Source organism: Mustelus asterias, chromosome 4 (assembly GCF_964213995.1).
Source record: "Mustelus asterias chromosome 4, sMusAst1.hap1.1, whole genome shotgun sequence".
In the NCBI taxonomy this organism is placed as follows: Eukaryota; Metazoa; Chordata; class Chondrichthyes; order Carcharhiniformes; family Triakidae; genus Mustelus; species Mustelus asterias.
The window spans coordinates 81,795,583-81,821,483 of NC_135804.1; the positions used below are offsets into that span (position 1 = coordinate 81,795,583).

Sequence of the window (25,901 nt, forward strand, 5' to 3'; positions counted from 1 at the left end):
TGAGGGTAGTCCTAGTGGGGTCACTGAGATCATTATAGAGAAAACTGGACCAGTATCTTAAAGGTCAAAGTCCAGGGTAAAATCTTAAAGAACCACTTGGACCATCTCAGGACCAGGGAATCCTTGCCCAAGCTGCCCGTGCCACTTGCCATGGAGATAGCTGCTGCCAATGTCAGCCCTCAGCTCAAAGCTGATTCCGCATTAGCCCCTCTGGATAGTGAAGGTACAGACTCGGAGATCGAGGCTGAAGAAGCGAGACTCTGGGCTGAAAAACAACCTGAGGCGTAACCCACACCAGTAACTCTGTGGTTGTCTCTCCCAAGATGAAAGCCCTTTGTTTGGTTCATGTTACGTTGCCCAGCAAGCTTTCGACGAACCTCAACAAACCGCTAAGTGACAGAAAGTACCTTGTTCCAGTGGAGGTACTGGGAGAGGCAAGGACCTAAAGGTGCAGGGATGTTATGATGGTCATGAAGGCCATGGGCGAATCATTGAAAGATCTCCTTGTGGGCTTCATGGAGTATGAGCTCCCTTATTGAGTAAGTGGAGGCTCGCCCAAAGGTAATGGTCAGCAAGGGTTTTTAAACCTGTTGCTCAACTCCGACTCAGTTGTAGGTCCTGAGTTGTAGACTGTTTAGTTGTAAGCCATGGGTGCAGCCTTTCTCTTGTGTGCATAATAAAGGATCTTTAGAGATGGAAAACTGGTGTTTGGTTGCATTGTTACAAGCACCTCATCTTCCAATTAGGCACTTTGCATACTTTGGACTTAACATTGAGTTCAACAACGTCAGACCATGAACTTTATCCTCTATTTTGTTCTTTTTTTCTCCCCAAATCCCTCCCCCACGAGTCTATAACTTATTCTGTTTTGCTTTCAGACCTTTGTTCTGCCATGAACACATTCTGCCACATGACCTTTATGGGGTCTTCGACTTTAATACTATCATTTTCATTCCCTGGGGTGGCGATTCTCCCATTCTGACCTGTTAAATTTTTGGCAGGTCGGGTCAGGAGATGTGCATGTTTGTCATTTTGCTGGATCCCGGCGAGCATTTACGACACGGGCGCATTTCCCAACCGGAAAAAAATTGCGCCATTGGGACTGCACTGAAAACCGGCCTACCGCTAATTTGCATCACTTACCATACTTTAGCATATCATTATTGGGATCGACATGCCAATCTCCGCCCACATTAGCGTCTTCCACCTCTTTGATGTGATGTCACTTTGGCGCAAATCAGAGTAGGTATATAAAGGTCTCAGCTTGGCGTGGCAGTATTGAGCAGCCATGAGCAGGTATGTGCTGTGGACCTGAAGTGAGCAGAGTGCAGGGGATGGTGCAGGCAGGCCCTGGAGATACTTGCTGGGCTTCCTCCAGGCTGTTTTCAGGTGCTGGCCCATGGACCAGTGACATCTGGGGGGAGAGGACTTTTATTTTCTCAGAGCTCTGTAGGGGAGGGGCCCGAAAGGAGTCCTGCTCAGCCTTCCCCTCCAGGGCACTGTGCAGTGGCATTGTCTTGCTGCGGGGTGTGATCAGGGACTGCACAGAGTGTTGGGGTTCCGAAGGGGTGGAGGAGTACATCTTGTGCTGACTGAGGCCTAACCACATCAAGCTGCTGGTGCTCCAGGCCAGGCTGCCAAAGTTCAGGCAGCGACTGCATGGAATCTGCATGGGTCATTGGGCACCCACCTGGTGATAATTTGCAGTCTGTCCCTGCCCCATGACACTGACCAGCAACACATGCCTGTAATGGATGCTGCAGTTGCACACATGGCAATGGCTCAAAGCTGCGCAGTCCCCTCGGCTGCACACGAACCTGCATAATCTGTGCCAGCATTTGTCATGATGGAGAGCAACTAATACCAGTCCCTCAGAAAGGAAGGCAGGGGGTGCCACTGAGGGACAGGAGGTGGGTGAGCAGTCTCCTGAAAGGGTGCACAGAAGGTGGAGGGTGCAGAGGGCAAGGAAGTACAGGACCCAGAATTGAGGCCCTCTCGGAAGCGATGTGCCGTTGCCGGCTGCGGCTCTCCAAGAGGAAGGTGTGACACCTATGTGAGGTGCTCACACATCTAGCACCTCAGGGGAGGGGCGGTCACCCGCTCACTGTGGAAGTTAAGGTGAAGGCTGCCCTGAACCTTTTTGCACTTACCATAGAACCATAGAACCATAGAAAATTACAGCTCAGAAACAGGCCTTTTGGCCCTTCTTGTCTGTGCCGAACCATTTTATGCCTAGTCCCACTGACCTGCACTTGGACCAATAGAAACATAGAAACTTGGGGTCATTCCAGGCACCCAGTGGCGACCTCAGTGGGATCACCCAGGTCTTTGTGCACAGATGTGTGCAGCAGGTCACAGATGCCCTGTATGCCCAGGGAGGAGAGTACATAAACTTTGATGTGGGCTGTGCACAGCAGGAGGCCCGGGCTGTAAGCTTCACAGCCATTGCAGGGATGCCAAATGTACAGGGAGCAGTGGACGGGACACAAATCGTCTTGTGGGCCCCACATGGAGCCATTCGTCAACAGAAAAGTGTTGCACTCCCTGAATGTGCAGATCACGTGTGACCATCTAATGAGGAGCATGCAGGTCGATGCACGCCATCCAGGAAGTGTCCATGACAGCTTTATCCTCAGGCAGTCGGACATCCCTGGCCTCTTTAAAGACCAGCCTGGGCTCCCGGGATGTCTACTGGGTGACAAGGGCTACCCGTTACGGTCATAGCCTATGCGGAGGCTGGAGACCAAGGCGGAGACCCACTACGAGGCCCATGCAACCACCCAGTCCATAGTAGAGCGATGCATCGGCCTGCTTAAGATGCGGTTCCGCTTCCTGGACCGCTTTGGGGGGCCCTCCAGTATGAATCTGTGCGTGCTTCATGCATAATCATCGTTTGCTGCATTCTGCACAACATTGCTCAGCAGCGGGGAGAGCAGCTGGAACTGGAGCAGGAGGAGGAGGAGTGGCGAGGGGGCGAGGTGGACATCGTGTTGTATGAGGAGCCTGAAGAAGGAGGGCGGGCGGCGATGGCAGGTGTCTGGCAGGGAAGGGCATTGAGAATGCCTTAATAACAGCCCGCTTCACCTCGCTGGTGCTGTGTAGTGAGGGGGCTGCAACCAACACACATCCACTCACCATAGGAGCAAGTGCTGCCGCTATTCCCCCTCCAAACTGACATGGACCCTCAAACCACAGCACCCTTTCCCAGCCTCTCTCATCCCACCACCCTATCCCCCAGAAACATCCAAACCTGTTAATGGGCCTGGTCTGGCAACGGTTGTGAGTCTTGGTTGAAGGCTGGAGGATGATGATGACTCGCTGTTGTGCGCACTGGAATCCTGCCCTTGGTGCCACTCAAGTCTGACTCCTACCTATTCTCCGAATTCACGCTGCCACCCTGGCCCACGTAGCAGTAGGGGTTGTGGACACATGTTTGTGGGGCAATCAGTAGAGGGGAGGCACCCAATAGGGGGATGGGGGGGGCGGGGTGGAGACACGGTAGGGGGAAGGGGGGTGCACTTGCAACAAGTATCTGGTAGATGTTGGGGAAGGTAGGGCAGGCACTCTGCAATATGTGGCTGAGTCACGCAAGGCACAACAGACATCACGTCTATACATGGGAATGGGGACCATTCAGCTCTGTGGGGGGGAGAATCAGAGACACATTAGTCACGGCTGTGAGGTGCAAATAAAAGTTTATTGTGCTCTTAGCATGAGCGACAAAGAAACTCTCACTACTGGTGACCTTCACCCATGCTCTCTTAGTGAACATACAACTTTCTAACTTTGTATGGCCTATCACCTCTTCTAGCTGCTACCCCAGGATGCACATTGGAGGTGGAGGTGTCCAGCTGTGATCCATGCCTCGTTGCCTGTGATGCCCTTGGTGGACATCCCCTGAGTGGCCGGGACCTGGAGGGCCCCGGCTGACTTGCGGATGGCACTGTTTCTGTGCCACTCTGTTCATCTAGCTGGCAGTGAGATACCCCGGTGTGAGGAAGGGGGGAATCGGACGGTTTTGAGACATCCAGGATCTCCTGGCCAGAAGCCCAGGCCTGGGCTCAAGCCCTTCCTCCTCCCTTGGGGTGCCTAGAGGCCCCGGGGACACTCCATGGGACACCAGGGTAGCTGGACTGAGCTCCAGAGGTTCCAGCGTCTCCTGGCTCTGCCAGTCCTGGAGGCCCAGATGCGTCTGCCCCATGGTCTATGAGCCTTCAGCCCTGGCCCTCTGAGGCTGGGCCAAGCTCCAGAGCACCTCCACTACAGCATTCTGTGAGTGAGCCAGGCTCTGGAGCCACTCAGCAGTAGCCCTCTGAGACTGGCCTAAGTTGTCGAGGCTCATAGCCACGTCCTGCTGTGTCTCCAGAATGTCAGCGAGAATCCCAGCAGTCTCTCCCACATGCCCCTAACACCCATAGCCACGGAATGATGTGCCTCCTGGATGCCGGCAACACCCTCGCCCGTGGCCCGCTGTGTCTCCAGGATGGCCTGGACCCTATCATCCATGAGAACAGATTCCTGAGACAGACTTTCCACTGCGGCCGCTACCTTTGCAGTGTTGGCCAGGGTCTCACGCTGTGTTGGCACCACCTCCTGCAACAGTACCCTGTTTGACTCCCCCAAACAGCCTTGCAATCACAGCATGGTTGCTGACAACCCATCCACAACTCCCCGGGTTTGCTGATGCATCTCCACCAGCTTCGGGCCAAATGAACCCTGAGGCCAGGCAGCTAGCTTGGGGACAGCTGAATCTTGGCCTCTGGCAGACCTCTGTGTGCCTGAGCCCTTGGATGTGCCCACCTCCACCCGATGTGCATCAGTGCCTGTGAGTGCTCATCGTGACCCAGAAGCCTCAGCACTAAAACTACCCACCATGGTGATAGTCTCTGTATTAGTGGGTTGTGTGGTAGATGCTGCTGCTGCTTCAATGGTGCTGTCCTCGGAGGATTCTTCAGAGTCTCCCTTCGAGGTGTCGCCCAGGGGGTTGTGGGGAGTTTGCTGAATGGCATCAGGAGGACACCAACACATGAAGGGCCGGGTTCCTCTGGGTCCAGAGCTGCAATAAAGAACACACATTAAGGGACAGGAGGTAAATCATTCTACGCAGCCTTGCACTTACTGCAGGGGGGACCTAGGTTGAGGGCTACGCTGATGCCCACTTGCATGCTGGACGCCGACCAGGCTGTCCATCACCATTCTGGATGCCCCATCACCCCCTGCCAGCTCCATGGCATGTTGTTTGAAGCTGGTCAGCTGCCGCAGGTTAGGAACACCACTACCAGTCTATGCCCTCTTGTGGTGGTTATGCATGCTTTTCTCCTGTGGGAACATAAGGTGGATAGCAAGCATTAATAGATTGAAGTGCATGATGTGCCTGTGTCTCGGACATTGTGTTGGCAGTTTCGGGGCAAAGGGTCGCCATTGAGGGGTGCTCATTGAGGGGTGAGGGGAAGGAGTTAGATGCTGTTCCTAGGGATCAGGGCTTTGTTGCATGCCCTTCAGATGTCTAAGCATGGTTTGAGATCCATGACAACCACGTGTGGGTTTCAAATTGGGATGCTCAATCATCCTTGCTGCCCGAAGAAGGTTATACAGTTTTTCTTGCACTGCTGGCCAGACCGAGGTGTTATGCTCCTGGCTTTAACAGCATCTGCCATCTCCTCCCACAATGCCTTCGCAGCTGCACCCCAGCAATGTCAGTATGGGGGGGCAGCGGTGAGGCCAGTAATGTCTGTATGGGAGGCGAGCAGCAATGAGGCCAGTGACGTCTGTATGGAGGGCAGCAGCGATGAGGCCAGCAATGTCTGTGGGGTTGGAGGGCAGTGATCTCAGTGCTGAAAGGTCTTTTCAACTATCTGCCAGAGATGTGCGCATGCGTGGGTTCCTGCTCAGCACGCCAATTTCAGCCTCTTTAGCATGAATAGTTCCCCCCCCCCCCCCCCCCCCCACACCTTTTAATGATATTCCCAATTGTGACCTCTGCAGTGCACAGTGTGTGAGAGATTCAAGTCTGAAGTTGCACTTAAAATGTTTTTGGGACACCCACCGCGCCCCCCGCCCCCCCCGCCCCCCAAACCCCCCAAACCACCTCCCCTCCCCACCTCCCCCCAATTGTCTTGTTTCCATAGCACCTTTGTCAAATCTCTCTTGAGCTCCCACCTATCCCTGGGTTTCTATTTTGCTCCACACCCTCACCAACCATGTAATAGTCATCCCATATCTACCTCTAACTCTGAAGAAGTCATACGGATTATAAACAATCCGTGTTTCTCTCTCCACAGATACTGCCAGAGCGACTAAGTTTTTGCAGCGCTTTCTGTTTTCATATCAGTATTTTGCTTTTATTTTGGCATTTTTTACAATTTGGGGAACTGAAACAGACTGTCCCATTTTCAAGCAAATGCATGCAGCATCCTACTTTGTTTGAGTTTCTGAAGGGTACAATTATATTTGTTGCTGCCAGACCTGTCAATTCAGTAAATTTGAATTCCTTTTGGAATTATTGCAATGATAGGGTAGAAACGTTTCATGTGGTAACTGTGAACAAACAAACTCTCGAAACTTTGGACCTGAAGTGAACAGGATTAGTCCACATTTGAACAGTGTAGCTCGTGGCTTCTGATTGTGGAAGAGTCATAACCTGGTGAGCAGCTGAATCATCTTTAACCAGCTTCAGCATCGGTACAAAGTTAAAAAACTTTTAGACGGAAGTGTTTTCATTAAGGTTCACATCTGAACACTGAGCAAGTGGAAGAATCGTTCATCATTGTCCAAAAATGAACATGGGGGACTCGGCTTTATCTGGGTTTACACAGAATGATCAAACACATCCTTCAAATGACACGGTGAGTATTTGATCAAAACGTGACAGTGAACTCCTGTAAAACTCTGAGAGGTGCTGATAATTTGGGGATTTTGGTTGCTGTGAATTGCAGAGTCTCTTGTTGGGGTTCAGAGAGATTCCAAACTACCAACTGATTGCTGCTAAATGGAACAGACAACAGTGGCTTGGAAATGATAGGGTCTCTGATGGCAGCACAATGTCAGCATTATCACCTAAAGCCCTCCGAATCTGATCACAGCTTGAGCATTTGGCACAAGCCAACATTAAACTGGAAAGCCTGAAGTTGCAGTCAGCCTTTCATTTATCCACCAGAGGTTTTGTTTGGGACCCCCGACCATCCCTACCTAGAAAACAGTGAAGTCAATTGATTTGACAGTAACTTCCCCTTCCCGCTCCTGCATCACTGTTAAAACACGTTATATTAATATCAGCCTTGTTCAATGAGGTGTCACTGAGTTCCAAGCACTGAGAACATAATTTCATATTTGTAAAGTGTTGTTAACTGCCTCCATAAATGTTATTTTCTCATTTTAAAAAAACTGATCTGCTAAATAACTTTAAATATGATGCTTGTTATTGATATTTCAGCTTCTAGTTTAATCCCCTGTGTATGATCCAAACTTTGTTTCACGTTCTTTAAATTGTGTAACAAAGTGATTTGATTATCAATGTGTGGTAAACCACTGTCGTGCCTTCGGCACGGTTACACCACCATCAACTGCACATTAAAAGAGATGACAACCCTTACCATTGGGATCCAGGCTAATGTTTCTGTCATGGGTGAAAAATTTTCTGTTTGAGTTCTAGTCTGAGAAAGTCTCATTTCAGAGTTGTCCATTTCCTCTCTTTCCCCCCAGGCTGTCACCAAGGGACATGAGGGTGAAAGTGACGGGAATGTGGAGCGAGGAAACTGGTCCTCGAAGACTGACTACTTGCTCTCAGTGATCGGCTTGGCTGTGGGTCTGGGCAATGTCTGGAGATTCCCTTACCTGGCTTACAGGAATGGAGGAGGTAATGTAGTGGAATGTGAATTACAGGAGAGAGCAAGAGGACAGAAATAAAGGGGAAATTAATTGATTTCTAAGGCACATTAACTACAATTAAAAAGGTAACAGTTTTTGCAATAGGCAAATAATACAGGGTTAAACAACACTGGCATAAAGAATGGTGAATTCCATCTCAGAACTTCAAACTATTCTCAAAACCCAAACAAGTGACTTGGAACTTTGGTTCCTAGTAGTGTATATTTTCAATTTGGTATACTGTGAGAAAAGATTTGGAGGACGATTCTCTCAGCCTGCTGCGCTGCAAAAGCAACACAGCAGGCCAGGAGACTCAAGCGGAGACCGTTTTGCAGGCTCTCCGCTGGGTGCCATGGCCTCCGCGAGTCTCCCGCAGCCGGATTTCTGGTGCCATCAGCTCTGCACCAGAAATCAGCGTAGAGCTGCATAAGTTATTCAAATTAGAATTTCACTACAATTTAGCACCTCCTCCCCACCTCCCTGCCAGGAGTGATTTACTCCAGCGGGGTTTTGCAGTAGCTCCCCACTTGTGGTAAGCTGGCGGCCCAAACCTGCTGGAGTGAAGGGGGCCATCAAGGCCCCCCAGAGTACATCTTGCCACTGCGTATGGGGTAGTGGAAAGGGGGTGGAGCCTAATGGGGGCAGGCCATATTGAGGCAGTGCCTCTGGGGACAATCAGTGGGGTTGGGGGGGTCCCGCTGCCACTCTGCAGAGGGATCAGTGACAGAGGGACGGAGGCCAGCTGGGCATTGGGGAGGTGGTAAGGTTAGCCTGGATGCATTCAGGGGACCAGTGGTCGGGCTGTGGAGTGGTCATACAGCCAGCGATGGGTGATTTGCTGTGCTGGCCAGCGATCGAACTGGCCAGCAATCAGGAGGCCGACAATGTGGGTTATTGTGCATGCACCGATCTAAGCGCTGACAGATCAGCGCATGCACAGTAGCCCGCTCAACACTATGCTGCCGGCTCTCCAGTGGGAATAGACCCCGCCCACAGAATCTTTGCGAGGTTCATGCTAGGGCTCTCTGCAGAGTGTGGGAGATTCATTTTGAAACTCCCGCTGAAAAAACAGTGGAATTTACTTCTGTTTTTACGTGAATTCGACACTTAGAATTTATTTGGGAGAATCCAATCCATACAAACCAGGCAGGAATAGGCCTGTCATTGTGTGATCAATTCATAAATAATATTTATTAACTTAAATGAAAAACACATGACAAGAAAAACTATAACACTACAACATTAAACTTAACCACACTGCTGGCCACACACACACGCACACACACGCACACACACACTAGTTACCCTTTGTTCCAGGAATAGGCCATTCAGCCCTTTGAGCCCGCACATCATTCAATAAGATCATGGCTGATCTAACACTCACTAAATCCACTTTCCTGCCTTATCTCTGGAATCCTTAATTCTTCGATTGATTAAAAACCTATCAATCTCAGCCTTGAGAATGTTCAAGGACTCAGCCTCCACAGCTTCCTGGGGTAAAGAATTCTAAACATTCGCCACTCTTTGAGAAAATAAATTTTTCCTCAAGTCCATCTTAAATTAGCACCCCATTATTCTGCGACTCTGCCCTCTGGTCCTATGCTCTCCCATGAGTGGAAACATCCTCCAACATTTAGACAACCCTGTCTAACCCCCTAACAATTGGTTTATGTTTCAATCATGTCACCTCTCATTCTTATGAACTCCAAGGTGTACAGACCCAACCTGTTTAATCCTTCCTCATATTGTAGTCCCTCCACACCCAGGATCATCCTAATAAATGTCCTCTGTACTGCCTCCAGTGATAATATATCTTCCTTTAAATAAGGGCACCAAAACTCTTCACAATATTCTAAATGTGGCCTCACTCGTATCTTGTACAGTTACAGAAATACCTCTTTATTTTTATACTCCAGCCCCCTTGAAATAAAAGCCAGCTTTCTATTTGCCTTCCCTATTACCTTCTGCATGTGTATGCTAGTTTTCTGGATTTCATGAACAAGAACCCTCCAAGTTCCTGTGTACTACAGCTTTCAGTAGTCTCTCTCCATTGTAATAATAATAATCCACCTTCTTTCTTCTAAAATAAACAATCTCACATTTTCCCACACTGAATTCCATTTGCAAATTTTCTGCCCACTCATTTAACCTCTCTGTCCGCTATTTATACCCTCCTTACAACCTGCCTTCCCTCCCATCTTTGTGTAATCTGCAGATTAGGCCACAGTACACTCTGTTCCTTCCTCCAAGTCATTAATATATATTGTGAAGAGCTGCGGTCCCAGCACTGATCCCTGTGGTACTCCACATGTTACTGCCCTCCAACCTGAGAAAAATCCCCTTATTGCTCCTCACTGCTCCCTGTTAGTTAGCCAATCCTCTATCCATGCCAGAATATTACCTCCAACACCATGAGTTTCTAACTTGTATAGCAGCCTTTTGTGTGGCACCTTATCAATGCCTTTTGAAAATCCAAATATACAACCTTGACTGGTTCTCCTCTATCCACTCTGGCTGATCCTCCTCAAAGAACTCCAATAAATTTGTCAGAGGTTTCCCCTTCATGAAACTATGCTGACTCTGCTTGGTCAAATTATTACTTTCCTAATGTACTGCTATTCTCTCCTTAATAATCAACTTTAATAATTTTCCAATGACTGAAGCTAGACCAGCTACCTGTAGTTTCCTGCATTTTGCTTCCTTCCTTCTTTTGAACAAGAGTACCACATTGAAAGTTTTCCAATCCTTTGGCAAAGTTCCTGAATCCAAGGATTTTTGGAAAATGATCACCAATGCATTGCAACCTCTGTAACTACCTCCTTTAAGATCCTGGGGTGAAAATCATCAGCCTTCAACCTCAATAGTTTGCCTAAGACAAATCTGGTGATGGTGACTGTATTTAATTCATCCCCCTTATTTTTGCTATTTCTGGGGTGCTTGTAATATCCTTTGCAGTAAAGACCGATGCAAAATATTTATTTAACTCCTCTGCCATTTCCTTGTTCCCCATAATTATTTCCCCAGTTTCACTATCTAAGGTCAATGCTTACTTTTATTTCACTCTTCCTTTTAATGTGCTTAAAAAGCTCTCCATTTCTGTTTAAATTTTTGTTGCCAGTTTACCCTCATTATTTATTTTCTTCTTCCTGATTATTTCTTTTAGTCCACCTTTGCTGCATTCTGAATCTATCCCAATCTCTGTTCTACCTTTACCATTGATTTGCTGAATTTATAGAATTGGAACTGTAAATTAAACCTTTCCCACAGATTAATGACAATTCACCTTACTAAATCCTACAGTAAGCATGACCAGTGAAACAGGTGAGACTTTGATTTTCTGTGAAGGGACAAATAGAATTATAATATTTCAGGATGGATTGATTTAAAAATAGCTAGAAAGACAGAGACAGACAAACATATTTTCAAAATGGTTTCAGGAGTTCAGCCTGAAAGCGTGTTATCAGTCTTGTCCAATCTTACACCTCATCAAAGTTGTTTCTGATATTTCCCAGGTGCATTTCTTATTCCCTACACACTCATGCTGGCACTGGTTGGAATGCCTGTGTTTTTCTTGGAATGTTCCTTTGGACAGTTTGCCAGCCTCGGACCAGTTGCAGGATGGAAAGCCGTGCCGATGATGCAAGGTTAATGTTTATTTGGCAACAGTTTAAATGATTAATACTTGTTGAAATATTGGTGGTATCTTTCTTATCAGACAGGGGTTTAAGCCAGACTTGCTGAAATACAGGTTACGATCTCATCATTCATACAGTTAACAAAGGCAGAGGAGAGATAGGCACAGTGAGTGAAATGTTCTCTTTCATCGTTTCAAATTTCATAGAATCCTACAGTGCAGAAAAGGCCATTCAGCCCATCGAGCCTGATTCTCTGACAGAGCATCTTATCCAGGACTTTGCCTCTGCCCTATCCTTGGAACCCCACATATCTTACCTACACATCTTGGGACACTAAGGGGTAGTTTAGCCAATCCACCTAACCAGCACATCTTTGGAGTGTGGATGGAAACCAGAGCATCCGGAGGAAACCCACACAGACACTGGGAGAACATGCAAACTCCACACAGACATTCACCCATGGCTGGAATTGAACCCGGGTCCCTGGAGCTGTGAGGCAACAGTGCTAGCCACTGTGCCACTATGCCATTTAATGCAATACTATTAATGATGGTGTCATTTTTCATTTCCCTGAAATGAGTGTTCATTATTTGATTTGTAACAGAAGAAAGAAATAACTTGTATCTTGATCATGATCACAGGAAACCCTTATTAATTTTAAAGTAAATGCTGAAGTTTAGAAGTGCAGTTACTGCTGTAATGTGTTTTGTTCATTCATAGGATGTGGGTGTTGTTGGTTGGGCCAGCATTTATTGCTAACCCTGATTGTCCTTGAACTGAGGGGCATGGTAGGTCATTTCAGGGGGCAGTTAAAAACCAACCACATTGCTGTGGATCCGGAGTCACGTGTAACCAGACCAGGTAAAGGTGTCAGACTGCCTTCCCTGACAATTGAAAATGGCTTCATGATCATCATTAGACTTTTAAGTCCAGATTTATTTATTTTTCGAACCTGGTTCCCCAAAGCATCACACTAGATTGCTTGGCTACTAGTTCTTTGAAAATACCACTGTACAACCACCTCCCCATGGAGAAACATGACAGAGACACTACACCCTGTAACATGAATATTATTATAGCTCTATGAAGATAGTTTAACTTGATCTCTAAGTTCATAGGGAAGAATTTTCTCAAAAAAACTAGTTTTCTCGTCATTTGTTTTCAGCAAGATAAGTAACGCAAATTTACAGCACTCAGTGCATAACAGGAACCGTCATGTGATTGTTGCCAGTGGAGGAGAAGGGAGATGGAGCCTCAACTCACCTGTGAAGCCGACTGCTGAGCTTCTGGGGCACCATTGCACTGGCAGCCCAATCTCCCAGTGTACTGTGTACACACAGAGCACACAATATACTGGGAGATATCCTGTCACTCCTTCCCACCCCACCATGGACATCGCTCCCCCCACCCTTCCCCAGTCACCACCACCTGGGACATTCCCCCGCCCCCCCCCCAAATCGCCACTCTGAACTTTGTCCCCCCGATCCATGCCTCAGTCAATCACCACCCCCCCCCCCCCCCCAACCCCTGGATCACACCTTAGCTGATCGCCATCCCGACACCCTGGCTGATTGCGCCCCCACCCCCCCCGATTGCCACTCTGGCCAATCAACTCCCCTGATCACCACCCTGGTTGATCAACCACCCTGATCACCTTCCTGGCCAGTCAGCTGCCCCTGACCACCACCCCCACCAATCAACCCCTCCCCTCTACAGATTTCCCCCTTTCCCTCATCCCCACCTCCTCCAATCAGGTTCCACACCCTCAGACCGCGTTCTCTCAGGCCTCTCCCTCCCTTGGCACTGCCAGAGTGCATGGTGGGCTGTGCTACGGTGCCAGATTGGCAGTGCTAGACTGGCACTGCCCCATGGACACTGCCTGGCTCTATCCCTGACCATCTGGGGTGCTTCAATGGCCTCCAGTCCCACCGGTGAGGCTATCATGTCTGGTTTCTATTGGTGGGGACCATCTATGATTCTCGCCATTGAGGACCTTGACCGGTGAAGGGGCTATGGTAAGTGAGCCCAGACAATATCATCCATAACTCGTTAGTGACATGTAAATCATGTCATCAATATTGAAATCAGCCTCCACTTATTTCACCAGCCAAACAATGTTGGTAAGATTGCGAGGGGCGAGAAACCGGGTACAAACTTGATTTTTTGCCTCTCGCCCTATTATACCAGCTTGTCATGCCAATCAAACAATGTGGTGGGCCAATAAGATCACGCCCATGATGTTTAAATGCTGCACACTTAGAGGGCAATTATATCTATGTGGAGTTGATCTTGCAGAATACAGCAGAACACAGCACAGCTCTGGTGTCATCAGGCTCTTGACCCTTACATAAACGTTCTTTATTTATTGCTTCCTCTCAATAAATAAACCCCCAACATGTTTACCGAATCCCCTGTGAGTGATCAGTGCCTTCATACCACAGAATAACAGCAAGGTTGTCTTAGATTATGCTTCATGGCGTGAGATGACCCTTTTTTAAATTCAAATTCCACTATCTACCACAGTGGGTTTCGATATTCCAATATTCTGGTCAACTGCAGCAAAGTCAAAGCAATGGAAAGCCTTGAGAATGCAGCCTGCTGACTGCACAGAAAAGCTTTGAAGGCACAGCCTGAGGATACTGGGTGGACAGTTTAGGGTTGAATGGGCTCCTCCTGCTCCTATTTTCTATGTTTCTATGTACCACAATAGTGCTCAAATAAACAGCTGGTAGGCAGACAGACTCCTCATGGTGAGTGGGGCAGTACATCAAGAGGACCAGCATCAGGTTAACGCACGTGAGAAAGACGAGTGACCAGGGTGTTAACCAGATCAATATTGAGTGAAGGAGAGCTAAATGAAAAGAAAACAAGAGGAAAACTATCATGAAAATCAAACAAGAGAAGGTTGCGATCATAACAGTCAAATAATCAAAGGGATATTGTAAGATGTCCACAAAATTCTCCAGTTTGAATTGAATGCAGCTAACCTACTATCCAAATTCAAATTGTTTAAACAGTGTATAAAGCTATGGTTTCTTGATCCAGGTCTATCTGAACCAGACAAGCAAGCCATAAAAAATTGCTTAGCAATTGGGAATGAAACTCTACACAACAGAACACATTAATGTTAACAGCCTGAAGAATTCCCAAAAATATGGACTACATTGAAAAACTGTTTCAGAATCAGGTTAAATGTCCTTATTCATCAGCTAGAGTTTATGTCATTTTGGCACAGCTTAGAGAATCCAGAATTCGTCCGCATCTGCAGAGGAAAGGGTACATACGGTGATTTTTCAGATCAGAGCTGGCAGACAGAATTGTTGAGTTGGTGATTGTATCCACTTCCAGAGCACCAAAGAACTTTTCAAGGAAGGACGTAAGTAGGAACTTATCCTCACAAGTCGACAAAGCTTACAGGTCTCAAATACAACCTCAATTGTTGATGCACTCACTTGAACAACTTGACAAAGCAAAACATGTTGAAGGTGTGGTATTCAGCATGCACCAAGTCAATGCCCAGTTCTTCATCAATTGTGAAATCCATGTGGCAGAAACAGCTATTGATAGTAACAGTACACAGGAGCAAAGGTTGATGCAGCTACAAAGCGCTATGAACTGATCTAAACAGACTGTACGCAACAAATATTTTCAAGGAAGAAAAATAACCATTGAGTATCCAGTCAGAAACATACTTGATTTGATTAAAAACCAGAAAATGATGATGCAGAGCAGTGAACACATGTTTCACACTGCCAATCTTGTGGAAAATATAGGCATCATCATGCCATCTATGGTGTTGCAAAGATTCAAATTATCTTCCTTAAGGTTGGCAACTATTCAATCCATTGTCCAAGAATGCCAGTACAATCAATCCTCCTGAGTGTCATAGATGTTCGACAATGTGGAGATAAAATGCCCAACCATTGTAATTCTACCAGCATGCTGTGACTTCACACTATTGTGACAATCCATGGAATTAGCCAGACCTTATTTGGTAGACCAACTTCAAAAACTACTCCATTCACTTCAGTTCTCAACCTAACATTGAAATATCCAGAATATTTTGACAAAATTGGCAGTTTTAAGGAGCTGCAACATTAAACTGGCAGGAGAACCCAAGTCCGTTAATTGAGCCACCATGTAAATGTGGCATCCACATTCAGGACAAATTGAAGATGGAACTAAACAAAATGGAGAAAGATGGAATCATGAGAAAAGCACACAGATTGGTGCAACTTAATTACATGAGTCATAAAGAAGGACAGGCTATTGAGATTGTGCTTCGATCTACCTTGTTTGTTTTCAAACATGGTTCTTATTAAATACTCTCATGTTACAAAAGCTAAATCCAAGATTTTTGTATGTAAAATTATTTCCAACACTTAATACAAGCATAGTTACTGGTTAGTGTATCTCACACTTGCTACAGTTCATATTCCACTTGGATGATACTGTTTTCAACGACTTCATTTTGGGCAATCTGCCAGCCAGTGTCTCTTTCAAGTGCACATGGACCACATTTCTTGCTCTGTAAAATGATGCATCTGTATCGCTGATGACATTGCTGCTGTGGGAAGAACAAAATAAGAACATGACAATAGTCTGCACTTATTGATGTCAGCGTCCAGTAATGAAGGATTTGTATTTAACAGTCTGAAATATGCCATCAATGTGTGTCTGATCAATATCTTTAGTTCTATTTATTCCAGTGCTGGCATATATCCTGATCCAAGAAAAGTAAAGGATATTAAAGCCATGCCAGTACCTCAAGATAAGAACGATCTTTGAAAATGTAGGGGTCTCATTTTTGTCTCCATATATTCCCAATTTCACTCAAAATTCTTCATCGCTAAGAGAATTGTTGAGGAAGAAATTTCTTTCCTGTAACATGAAAACCACCAATATCTCTGAAGAACTGATACACTCATTATCAGAAGCTTCAACATTGCAATTTTACAATCCCAGGGAGACAACTATCCTTGGGTAGATGCCTCACAGATAGGCCTGGGAACATGCATACTACAAAAAACAAACTGATTGAATTTGCTTCAAAATCTATGGGGGTGATCCTACTGGCTCTTCCCTCTGGCCGATCTGTGAGACGAGCCAAAGATCAGGCAAAAGGCGAAAAATTGGGTTCACGGACAGTTTTTTGCCGCTCACGATCTTACCGGCCCTCTTTTGCCAACTAAATTGGCACTCAGAAAGGGTGCAAAGCCGATTTAAATATTCATGACATGATAACCATGTCATTAGTGAATCCCAGACGCTGTCGTCAGGGCTCACTTGCCTTTATCTGCTCGTCGGTCAAGGTCCTCACCGGCGAGGATCACGTATGGTCCCCACCAATGCAGAAACTGTGGAAAACCATAATTGAAGGATGACCTGATTCAATTCAGCAAGTTCAAGTACATAGGAGACCATTTTGGCCTCATATGGATGTGCTAGTCGAGGGATTTGTTTTTAGAGACAGGCAGATCAGCATACCAGAATATTTGCAATCTGAAATTATTCAACAACTTCATCACTCACACATGAACATACTTGCAAGAGAAAGAAACAACCTATTGGCTGAGTGTGAACAAGATGTTGAAGTTATCTTCAAGAAGTGAGGGGCATGTCAAGAGCATATGTAAGATTGACGCAAAAAAAACACTGACTTCACATGATATTCTTACACATCCTTTGTCCAAAATCACATCTTACTTCTCTGACTTCATCATTATCATCGAACACTTTACCCCATTATTCAACAATTGCGCAACTGTTCCGCACAATCTAAGTGCTATTTTCAGTTTATTTGGTGAGCCGAGAGAGATCATTCCTATAAAGATCTGCAATTTATTGACAAGCCATTTCAGGATATGAATGAGAAGTGGAATATCAATCGCACAACAAGTTCTTCCTGTTGTCCGAGATTTAATAGCCGAGCTGAACAAATCCCTAGTTTTCAAATATAGGCAGGCAAAGCAGCATCTATATCAAAGCTTTGACAAAGGGTCATTTGGACTCAAAACATCAGTTCTTTTTTCTCTCCTTACACTTGCTGCCAGACCTGCTGAGATTTTTCAGCATTTTCTCTTTTTGTTACAGTTTCTGGTCTCTTGGACTCTGATCAGGAGTGAGTTGAGGCCCCATTCACTTCAGGTATGGTCAGCCAGGACAGTCTCTCTGGTCTCCATGGTGCCCAATTGCAGCAAAACATAATTGATTTGTCTGACCAACAGAATACAGGTCAAAGAATTTATTTCAGATCAATAATTCCCAATCTAACCTCCTGTTCTTTGTTTTATTTTAAGGTGTGGGGATCACTATGGTCCTTGTGACCTCCATTTCTAACATTTGCTACTGCTGCATCATTGCCTACAGCCTGTACTACTTGTTTGCCTCCTTCCAATCCCCCCTGCCGTGGGCAGATTGCTTCAGTTGGTGGGGTGCAGATGAAACATGCAGCAGGACTCCCAAAGGTACTGTCTGAACTTCTATTGGGTAAAGTATACAGACCGACTGGTCAATTTTCATTCTGTCAGTCTGAACGAGAGAGAAAATGGACAATAATTTCAGTGACCATCTTCATTGTGATCAGAGATACTGGGAAAGAAATCAGCAAGAGTTTTAACAACACCAGGCTAAAGTCCAACAGGTTTATTTGGTAGCAAATACCATTAGCTTTCGGAGCACTGCTCCTTCGTCAAATGGAGTGGAAATGTGCTCTGAATCAGCAGCAGGAATCATGTCACTGTCACTGGGATTTCAGGATAATCAGGAATGAATAAAAAATGAATAATGGTAATGTATTAAAGAACATGATTCATCATTAGTAGTGATGCGCGATTAATTCACTCGGGAGGCTAGATCGTACCCGGGAATAAAGGCTTTTATTCGCAACAAGAATAGAGCATACTGCTTAACAATACAATCCCAGACTAAAGGGTCACTAGGAAGTGCAGTGACCTTTATACTCCTATAGGAAGGCGGAGCCAAACGGAGTGTACCACAGAACAATGCTAACAGGTGGAACACCCCAACCCTAACCCCAACAGTAACAAGAGTAACATATGTACAAGTATCCATAGTGATAACCATCCATGGTTCAGTACCCATAGTGGTAACCATCTATGGTTCACCACAAGTAGTGTTGCTCATGAGCAAAGTACAGGAACATGAGCCTCTTTGTATTTTATCTCTCAGCTTGTCAAGTATTCTATAATTCTTTCCTGTGCTTCATTTGTCCATTCTCTCTCTCTCTCCCTATCCCTGTATTTGGTATCTCATATTGATTCTCTTGTCTGTGTATCTCAACGTTTGTGCACAAATCTTTTTCTCACTTTTGCTCATCATGTGAGTTTTTCCAAAATATCTTCCGCCTTCTGTGTACATCATACTCTGCCAGCCTCACACAAACTCTGCCTTTCTGTTCATTTTATTTCAGCCTTGAAACTGCTGTTCAACTCAGGATTACAAATCTTCAAAGATATCATAGATTAATTTGGTTTGAATTGACCGAGCAAGTTTAATTGTGATGGAATCCCTGAAAAAGAGGAACCAAATGTTTTGACTTTGTAAAGAATAGCAATTAACCTGAGGATTGGGAATACAGAAACCAGTGAAGGGCCATCGAAGCGTCAATGAAAAAAAACAGAGCTGCAGAATTGTTATAGCTTTGAAGGGACAATTCATTCCATTGTGTCTTCACAGGCTCTCCATTCGCTCATCTTCTCTCCAATACTCTTCCAACAAAAAGGGAAGGGTATGAGCTGCGAAAGTAAATTACCCTGTATGAGTCTTTAAAATTATATAAAAAGAATAATGAAAGTAAACATTGGACCTTTAAAGGCAGTGACAGAAAAAATTATTGTGGGGAATGAGGAAATGGCAGAGACATTTAACAAATATGTTGTACTGGATGTAAAATAACTTATCACTGGTTAGTTCACAACACGTTGCTCGAGGAAACTGTCATGGAAACATTCCATCAACTCATAGTCCAAACCACCTTGTTAGTGTCTCCAATAACTTCTTGCTTCATGGAAAGGTATAACTATTGTAAGGAGCCTAGGGCCTATACACTACTCCTACCAGTGTTTTCTGGCTAATGCTGTTCTTAATTTCCACCTATACCAATTCTACTTCATGATCTTCTGGCCAGATCATTTCTTAGTAATATATTTATGTTATTGTGAAAATGCACTTTCACAGACTCCATTAATGAACAGAAAATACATTTATTGATAAGAATTGTACAGAAGCCTCTTGACTGTAGCTAGCTCCCAAAATGTCTCTTTGCCTAAGAGACATTCTCACCATGGAATGATTCCACACTCTGGGTCCCGATTGGTCGCACAGACCATGTGCCCTTAGTCTGCTGTGTTGCTCTTAAAGGGACAATCACCACATCCCTTCCCCTTTAAGTCCTTTATATATTCTTCAATATCTAATTCACCCAGTCCTAAATATTAACTAAACATTATGTACATGAGTTGGAGAATTATAAATTGAGTCTTAGAAGGAGTTTTCTGTTTCTTGTGGAGTGGCACAATTCTGCTTTAGTCTCCAAGGTTCCTCCCGACAGTTTCTTTAGGCCTACTTGAAAGTTTGTACCACTCTCCCAGCTAGTCTGTTTGATGCTGTGTGGTAAGGAGCAGTTCTAATGTGTTTAATATCATTGAGCGTGATGAAGTTTTCGAACTCAGCAGTTGAGAATACGGTTCCATTGTCTGATACCATGACTTCAGGTAATTCGTGAGTTGAAAAGCATTGATGTAATCTTTCGATGGTTGTGGTAAACCACTGTTATCTGTTATTTGTTGTTATCTGTTATCTGTTGTGGTTAACCACTGTTAGTTAGTATTTATTATTACCTGTATATGTGGCACATCCCTGTCGGCTCCGCCCAAGACTCCTCCCCCTGGTCCGGGTATAAAGGCGGTGGCTCCTCTCCCTTGCCTTTAGTACAGACCAGATCTCTGACAGGGATGGCTCCAAGTTCTTGCTAATAAAAGCCTATTTGTCTTGCTCACAACTAGTCTTGACTCGATTGATAGTGCATCAGTTTTATGAGCAAGATTTTTTAAAAATGGAGCAGTTGCTAAAACCCGACAGACTGAATCTGGATCCTCAAACTGCAGGAGCGTCAAACACGTTTGATCACTGGCTGAAATGCTTTGAAGACGACATCGAAGCCTCCACTGCTGTCCGTACGGATGCCGACAAACTACGGGTGCTTCACGGCCGGGTAAGCGACATAGTATATTCTACGATTCGGGATGTGGAAAATGACACGGCCGCTATCGAACTTTTAAAGGGCCAGTGTAACAAACGGCCTAATGAAGTCTACGCGAGACATCTCCTCGCTACGCGCAGACGGCAGCCAGGAGAATCGGTGGACCAATTCCTGCGCGCGTTGCGACTGCTTGCCCGGAACTGCAACTGCAAGACTGTGACTGCCACCCAATACACAGAGGACTTAATCAGGGATGCCTTTGTCACGGGCATCGGAACTACCCATATCCGACAACGGCTACTGGAACAGGGTGCGCTGGACTTAAAGAAAACGGTGGAACTGGCCGAATCCTTAGAGGTGACCTCCCAATATCTTGAAGCCTACTCACCTGACCACATGGACGCATCGTGGACACCGCAGCCGTCGCTACCGGGAGGGCCACAGACCTACGCCGCACCACGTCTCACCAGTGACCCGACCACTGCAGCAGCCGCTGGAGGCCCGAAATGCTACTTCTGCGGCCTGGGTAAGCACCCCCAACAACGCTGCCTGGCTAGGGAGTCGTTCTGCTCCGCGTGTGGGAAGAAGGGGCACTATGCCAAAGTCTGTCGTAAGTCTACCTCCAAATCCACGAGCGCCACGTGTGACCCGCAGGGGCCGCCATCTTGGACGACCCCGGCCGCGTGCGACCCGCGGGGGCCGCCATCTTGGACGACCCCGGCCGCATGTGACCCGCGGGGGCCACCACCTTGGACGACTCCGGCTGCGTGCGACCCGTGGGGGCCGCCATCTTGGATGACGTCATTCGCTGCCGGCGACCTGCGGGGGCCGCCATCTTGGACGACTTCGGCCGCGAGTGACCAGCAGGGGCTGCCATCTCCTACCTCATCAGCCCCTACAGCTATCTGCAGGATTCAACGGTGGCATCGGTTACCCTGGACCAGTCCAAGCCTCATCGACTCGCCAAGTCCACGATGGACATCAAGGTAAATGGGTACAGGGAGCATTGTTTGTTTGACAGCAGGAGTATGGAGAGCTTCATTCACCCTGATACGGTGCGCCGATACGCCTTTTGCGTGCGGCCCGTCAAGCAAACGATCTCCATGGCATCGCAGTCCCGCTCTGTAAATATCCTCGGGTGCTGCGTGGTGACCCTGAAGGTGCGGGGCACAGTATACGATAACTTCAGGCTCCTCGTGCTGCCACATCTCTGTGCTTCTGTACTCCTGGGGCTAGATTTCATGACCCACCTGAAGAGTGTCACTATACAGTATAATGGGCCTTTTCCCCCGCTCTCCGTCTGCAATCAGCAGCGTCTAAATTGTCCACCGCGTACCACCTGCAGTCTCTCGACCCTTAAAATCGCCCCTCCCTCCTTGTTTGCGAATCTCACTCCTGACTGCAAGCCCATCGCCACCAAGAGCAGGCGGTATAGTGCTGGAGACAGGGCCTTTATCAGGTCCGAAGTCCAGCGGCTCCTCAAGGAAGGGATCATCGAGGCCAGTACCAGCCCCTTGAGAGCACAAGTGGTAGTCGTTAAGACTGGGGAGAAACACAGAATGGTCATTGACCATTAATCGATATACGCAGCTGGACGCGTACCCCCTTCCCCGTATATCTGACATGGTCAATCAGATTTCACAATATCGGGTGTTCTCCACCATTGACTTGAAGTCGGCATACCACCAGCTCCCTATCCGCCCAGAGGACCGCCAATATACAACGTTCGAGGCGGATGGTCGCCGTTACCACTTCCTTAGGGTCCCTTTTGGCGTCACCAACGGGGTCTTGGTCTTCCAGCGTGAAATGGACTGAATAGTAGACCAGAATGGGCTGCGGGCCACCTTCCCGTACCTGGATAACGTCACCATCTGCGGCCATGACCAGCAGGACCACGATGCCAACCTCCACAGATTCCTGCACACGGCAAGTCTCCTTAACCTGACCTACAATAAGGAGAAGTGCGTGTTCCGTACACACCGCCTCGCCATCCTCGGGTACCGTAGTGGATAATGGGGTCATCGGCCCCGATCCCGACCATATGCATGCCCTCCTGGAACTTCCCCTCCCCACTAGCCTCAAAGCACTGAGAAGATGCCTGGGTTTCTTCTCGTACTATGCACAGTGGGTCCCCAACAATGCGGATAAAGCCTGTCCGCTCATAAAATCCACCCTTTTTCCCCTGACGGCAGAGGCCCGTCTGGCCTTTGACCACATCAAAGCTGACATCGCGAAGGCCACGATGCACGCTATAGACGAATCCATCCCGTTCCAGGTGGAAAGCGATGCGTCTGACTTCGCCCTAGCCGCCACCCTTAGCCAGGCGGGCAGACCCATGGCCTTCTTTTCACGAACCCTCCAAGGCCCCGAAACTCGGCACTCCTCTGTCGAAAAGGAGGCCCAAGCCATAGTGGAAGCTGTACGGCACTGGCAGCATTATTTAGCTGGTAAACGTTCACCCTACTCACGGACCAACGATCCGTTGCCTTCATGTTCAACAATACGCAGCGGGGCAAGATCAAGAACGAGAAGATATTGCGGTGGAGGATCGAACTCTCCACCTACAATTATGATATCTTGTATCGGCCCGGGAAGCTCAATGAGCCACCTGATGCCCTGGCCCGTGGAACATGTGCCAGTGCGCAGGTGGACCGGTTACAGGCTCTCCACAACGACCTCTCCCACCTGGGGGTCACCAGGTTTTTTCACTTCATTAGAGCCCATAACCTTCCCTACTCTGTTGAGGATGTCAGGTCTATAACTCGGAATTGCCAGGTCTGCGGGGAATGCAAGCCGCACTTCTACCGACCAGACAGGGCACACCTCATAAAAGCCACCCGCCCCTTTGAACGCCTAAGCATTGACTTCAAAGGCCTCCTCCCCTCATCTGATCGCAACATATATTTCCTCAATGTCATTGACGAGTACTCACGTTTCCCCTTCGCGATTCCCTGCCCAGATATGTCCTCGGCCACAGTCATCAGGGCCCTGCGCAGCCTCTTCACTCTGTTCGGTTTCCCCAGCTATATCCATAGCGACCGGGGATCCTCCTTCATGAGTGAGGAACAGCGACGGTACCTGCTCTCCAAAGGCATAACCTCGAGTAGGACTACTAGCTACAACCCCTGGGGTAACAGACAGGTGGAGAGAGAGAACGCAACAGTCTGGAAGACCGTTTTACTAGCGCTACGGTCTAAAGGCCTTCCAGTCACCCGCTGGCAGGAGGTCCTACCGGAGGCACTACACTCCATTAGGTCCCTCCTGTGCACGGCAACCAATGCCACCCCCTACAAATGCATGTTCGTGTTCCCCAGGAAGTCTTCCTCAGGGACTTCACTACTGTCGTGGCTGGCATACCCGGGCCCTGTCCTGCTTCGGAAGCATGCCAGGACCCGTAAGTCTGACCCCCTGGTTGAAAGGGTTCAACTCCTCCACGCCAATCCCCAGTACGCCTATGTGGCATACTCCGATGGGCGGGTGGACACGGTATCTATCTGTGACCTAGCGCCCGCAGGTGACTCAGGGACCACTATGGCCCCCAACCCCTCACCCCCAACACCCAACTTTGTCCCTACCACATCAGAACCACTATTCACTCCTCTCACCCCCGTATACAGCTCGCCTGAGCCCCAGGAGCCATCACCACGCACTCGACGCTTGGCGCTTGAAACGACACCGTGACCTGAAACTACATCAGAACCGGCACTACGGTGGTCGCAGGAGGCAGAGCAAGCCTCCAGATAGACTGAACCTGTAAATATTGTAAATATTGTTCACTCTGCCTCACCCCCGACGGACTTTTTTTTTAAACAGGGGGTGAATGTGGTAAACCACTGTTAGTTAGTATTATTACCTGTATATGTGGCACATCCCTGTTGGCTCCGCCCAAGACTCCTCCCCCTGGTCCGGGTATAAAGGCGGTGGCTCCTCCCCCTTGCCTTTAGTACAGACCAGATCTCTGACAGGGATGGCTCCAAGTTCTTGCTAATGAAAGCCGATTTGTCTTGCTCACAACTAGTCTTGACTCGATTGATAGTGCATCAATTGTAGCATGTGATTTGATTTGATTTGATTTGATTTCTTATTGTCACATGTATTAGTAAAAAGTGAAAAGTATTGTTTCTTGTGCACTATACAGACAAAACATACCGTAGATAGAGAAGGAAAGGAGAGAGTGGACAATGTAGTGTTACAGTCATAACGAGATTGTGGAGAAAAATCAACTTCATGCGAGGTAGGTCCATTCAAAAGTCTGATGGCAGCAGGGAAGAAGCTGTTTTATTGAGTCGGTTGGTATGTGCCCTCAGACTTTTGTATCTTTTTCCCGATGGAAGAAGGTGGAAGAGAGTATGTCAACAATGCATGGAGCCCTTGATTATGCTGGCTTTCCGAGGCAGCAGGGAGTGTAGACAATGTCAATGGATGGGAGGCTTGTTTGAGTGCTGGATTGGGCTTCATTCACAACCCTTTGTAGTTTTTTGTGGCCTTGGGAACAGCAGGAGCCATACCAAGCTGTGATACAACCAGAAAGAATGCTTTCTATGGTGCATCTGTAGGTGACTTTACCTCAAAAATGTTGATCGATTTAGAGTGTGCATCATCCACAAGCAAAAACATTGTGCCTAGGAATGGACCAACATAATCAATATGGATTAGTACCCCATGGAAAGCCAAGCCATTCCCAAGGGTGCAGTGGGGCTGTAGCAGGCAATGTTTATTGCAGCTGGCACTGTTGACAGTGCTTGACTAGCTTCTCAATATCAGCATCAATACCAAGCCACCCACACATAACTCCTGGCAAACATCTTCTTCTTAGAGATGCCAGGATGAGCACAGTATAATTCAGTTAGAAGCAGCTCTCTGCTTGGTACAAAAATGTCTACTCTTGCCCCCCAGTGTATAACACCACTCTGACAACTCAATTCATTCTGGCGGGTAAAGAATGGTTTCATTTTCTCAGAAACTGACTCATTTACCCATCCTATAAGTATTTTGTCTCTCACTTTGGACAGAAGTGGATTTAAATTGGTTCAATTTCTTACCCATTTAGGGGATACTGGTAATGTGTGCAAAACATTTAATGCCGTAATGATTTCTTGTGGTACTGCGATACTTTCTTGCAAGGGTTGGTGGCTAAGAGAATCGTGTCTTCCAGGTCAGTGCTTGAAAGTATATTC

The 25,901-nt window shown here is 47.1% G+C and overlaps 1 protein-coding gene across 2 annotated transcripts in view; it reads left to right on the plus strand.

Annotated features, from left to right (window-relative positions):
- Positions 1-25,901, plus strand: part of LOC144492813 (sodium- and chloride-dependent neutral and basic amino acid transporter B(0+)-like) — a 315,961-nt gene that overhangs the window by 227,949 nt on the left and 62,111 nt on the right. The window contains exons 1-4 of one of the 2 annotated variants that reach the window (XM_078211283.1): positions 6,783-6,845; positions 7,702-7,855; positions 11,379-11,510; positions 17,801-17,968. In XM_078211283.1, coding sequence (XP_078067409.1) covers positions 6,783-6,845; positions 7,702-7,855; positions 11,379-11,510; positions 17,801-17,968 — 517 coding nt within the window. Of the gene's footprint in view, positions 1-6,782; positions 6,846-7,701; positions 7,856-11,378; positions 11,511-17,800; positions 17,969-25,901 lie in introns of those variants that run through there. The other variant, XM_078211282.1, reaches the window with a different exon arrangement.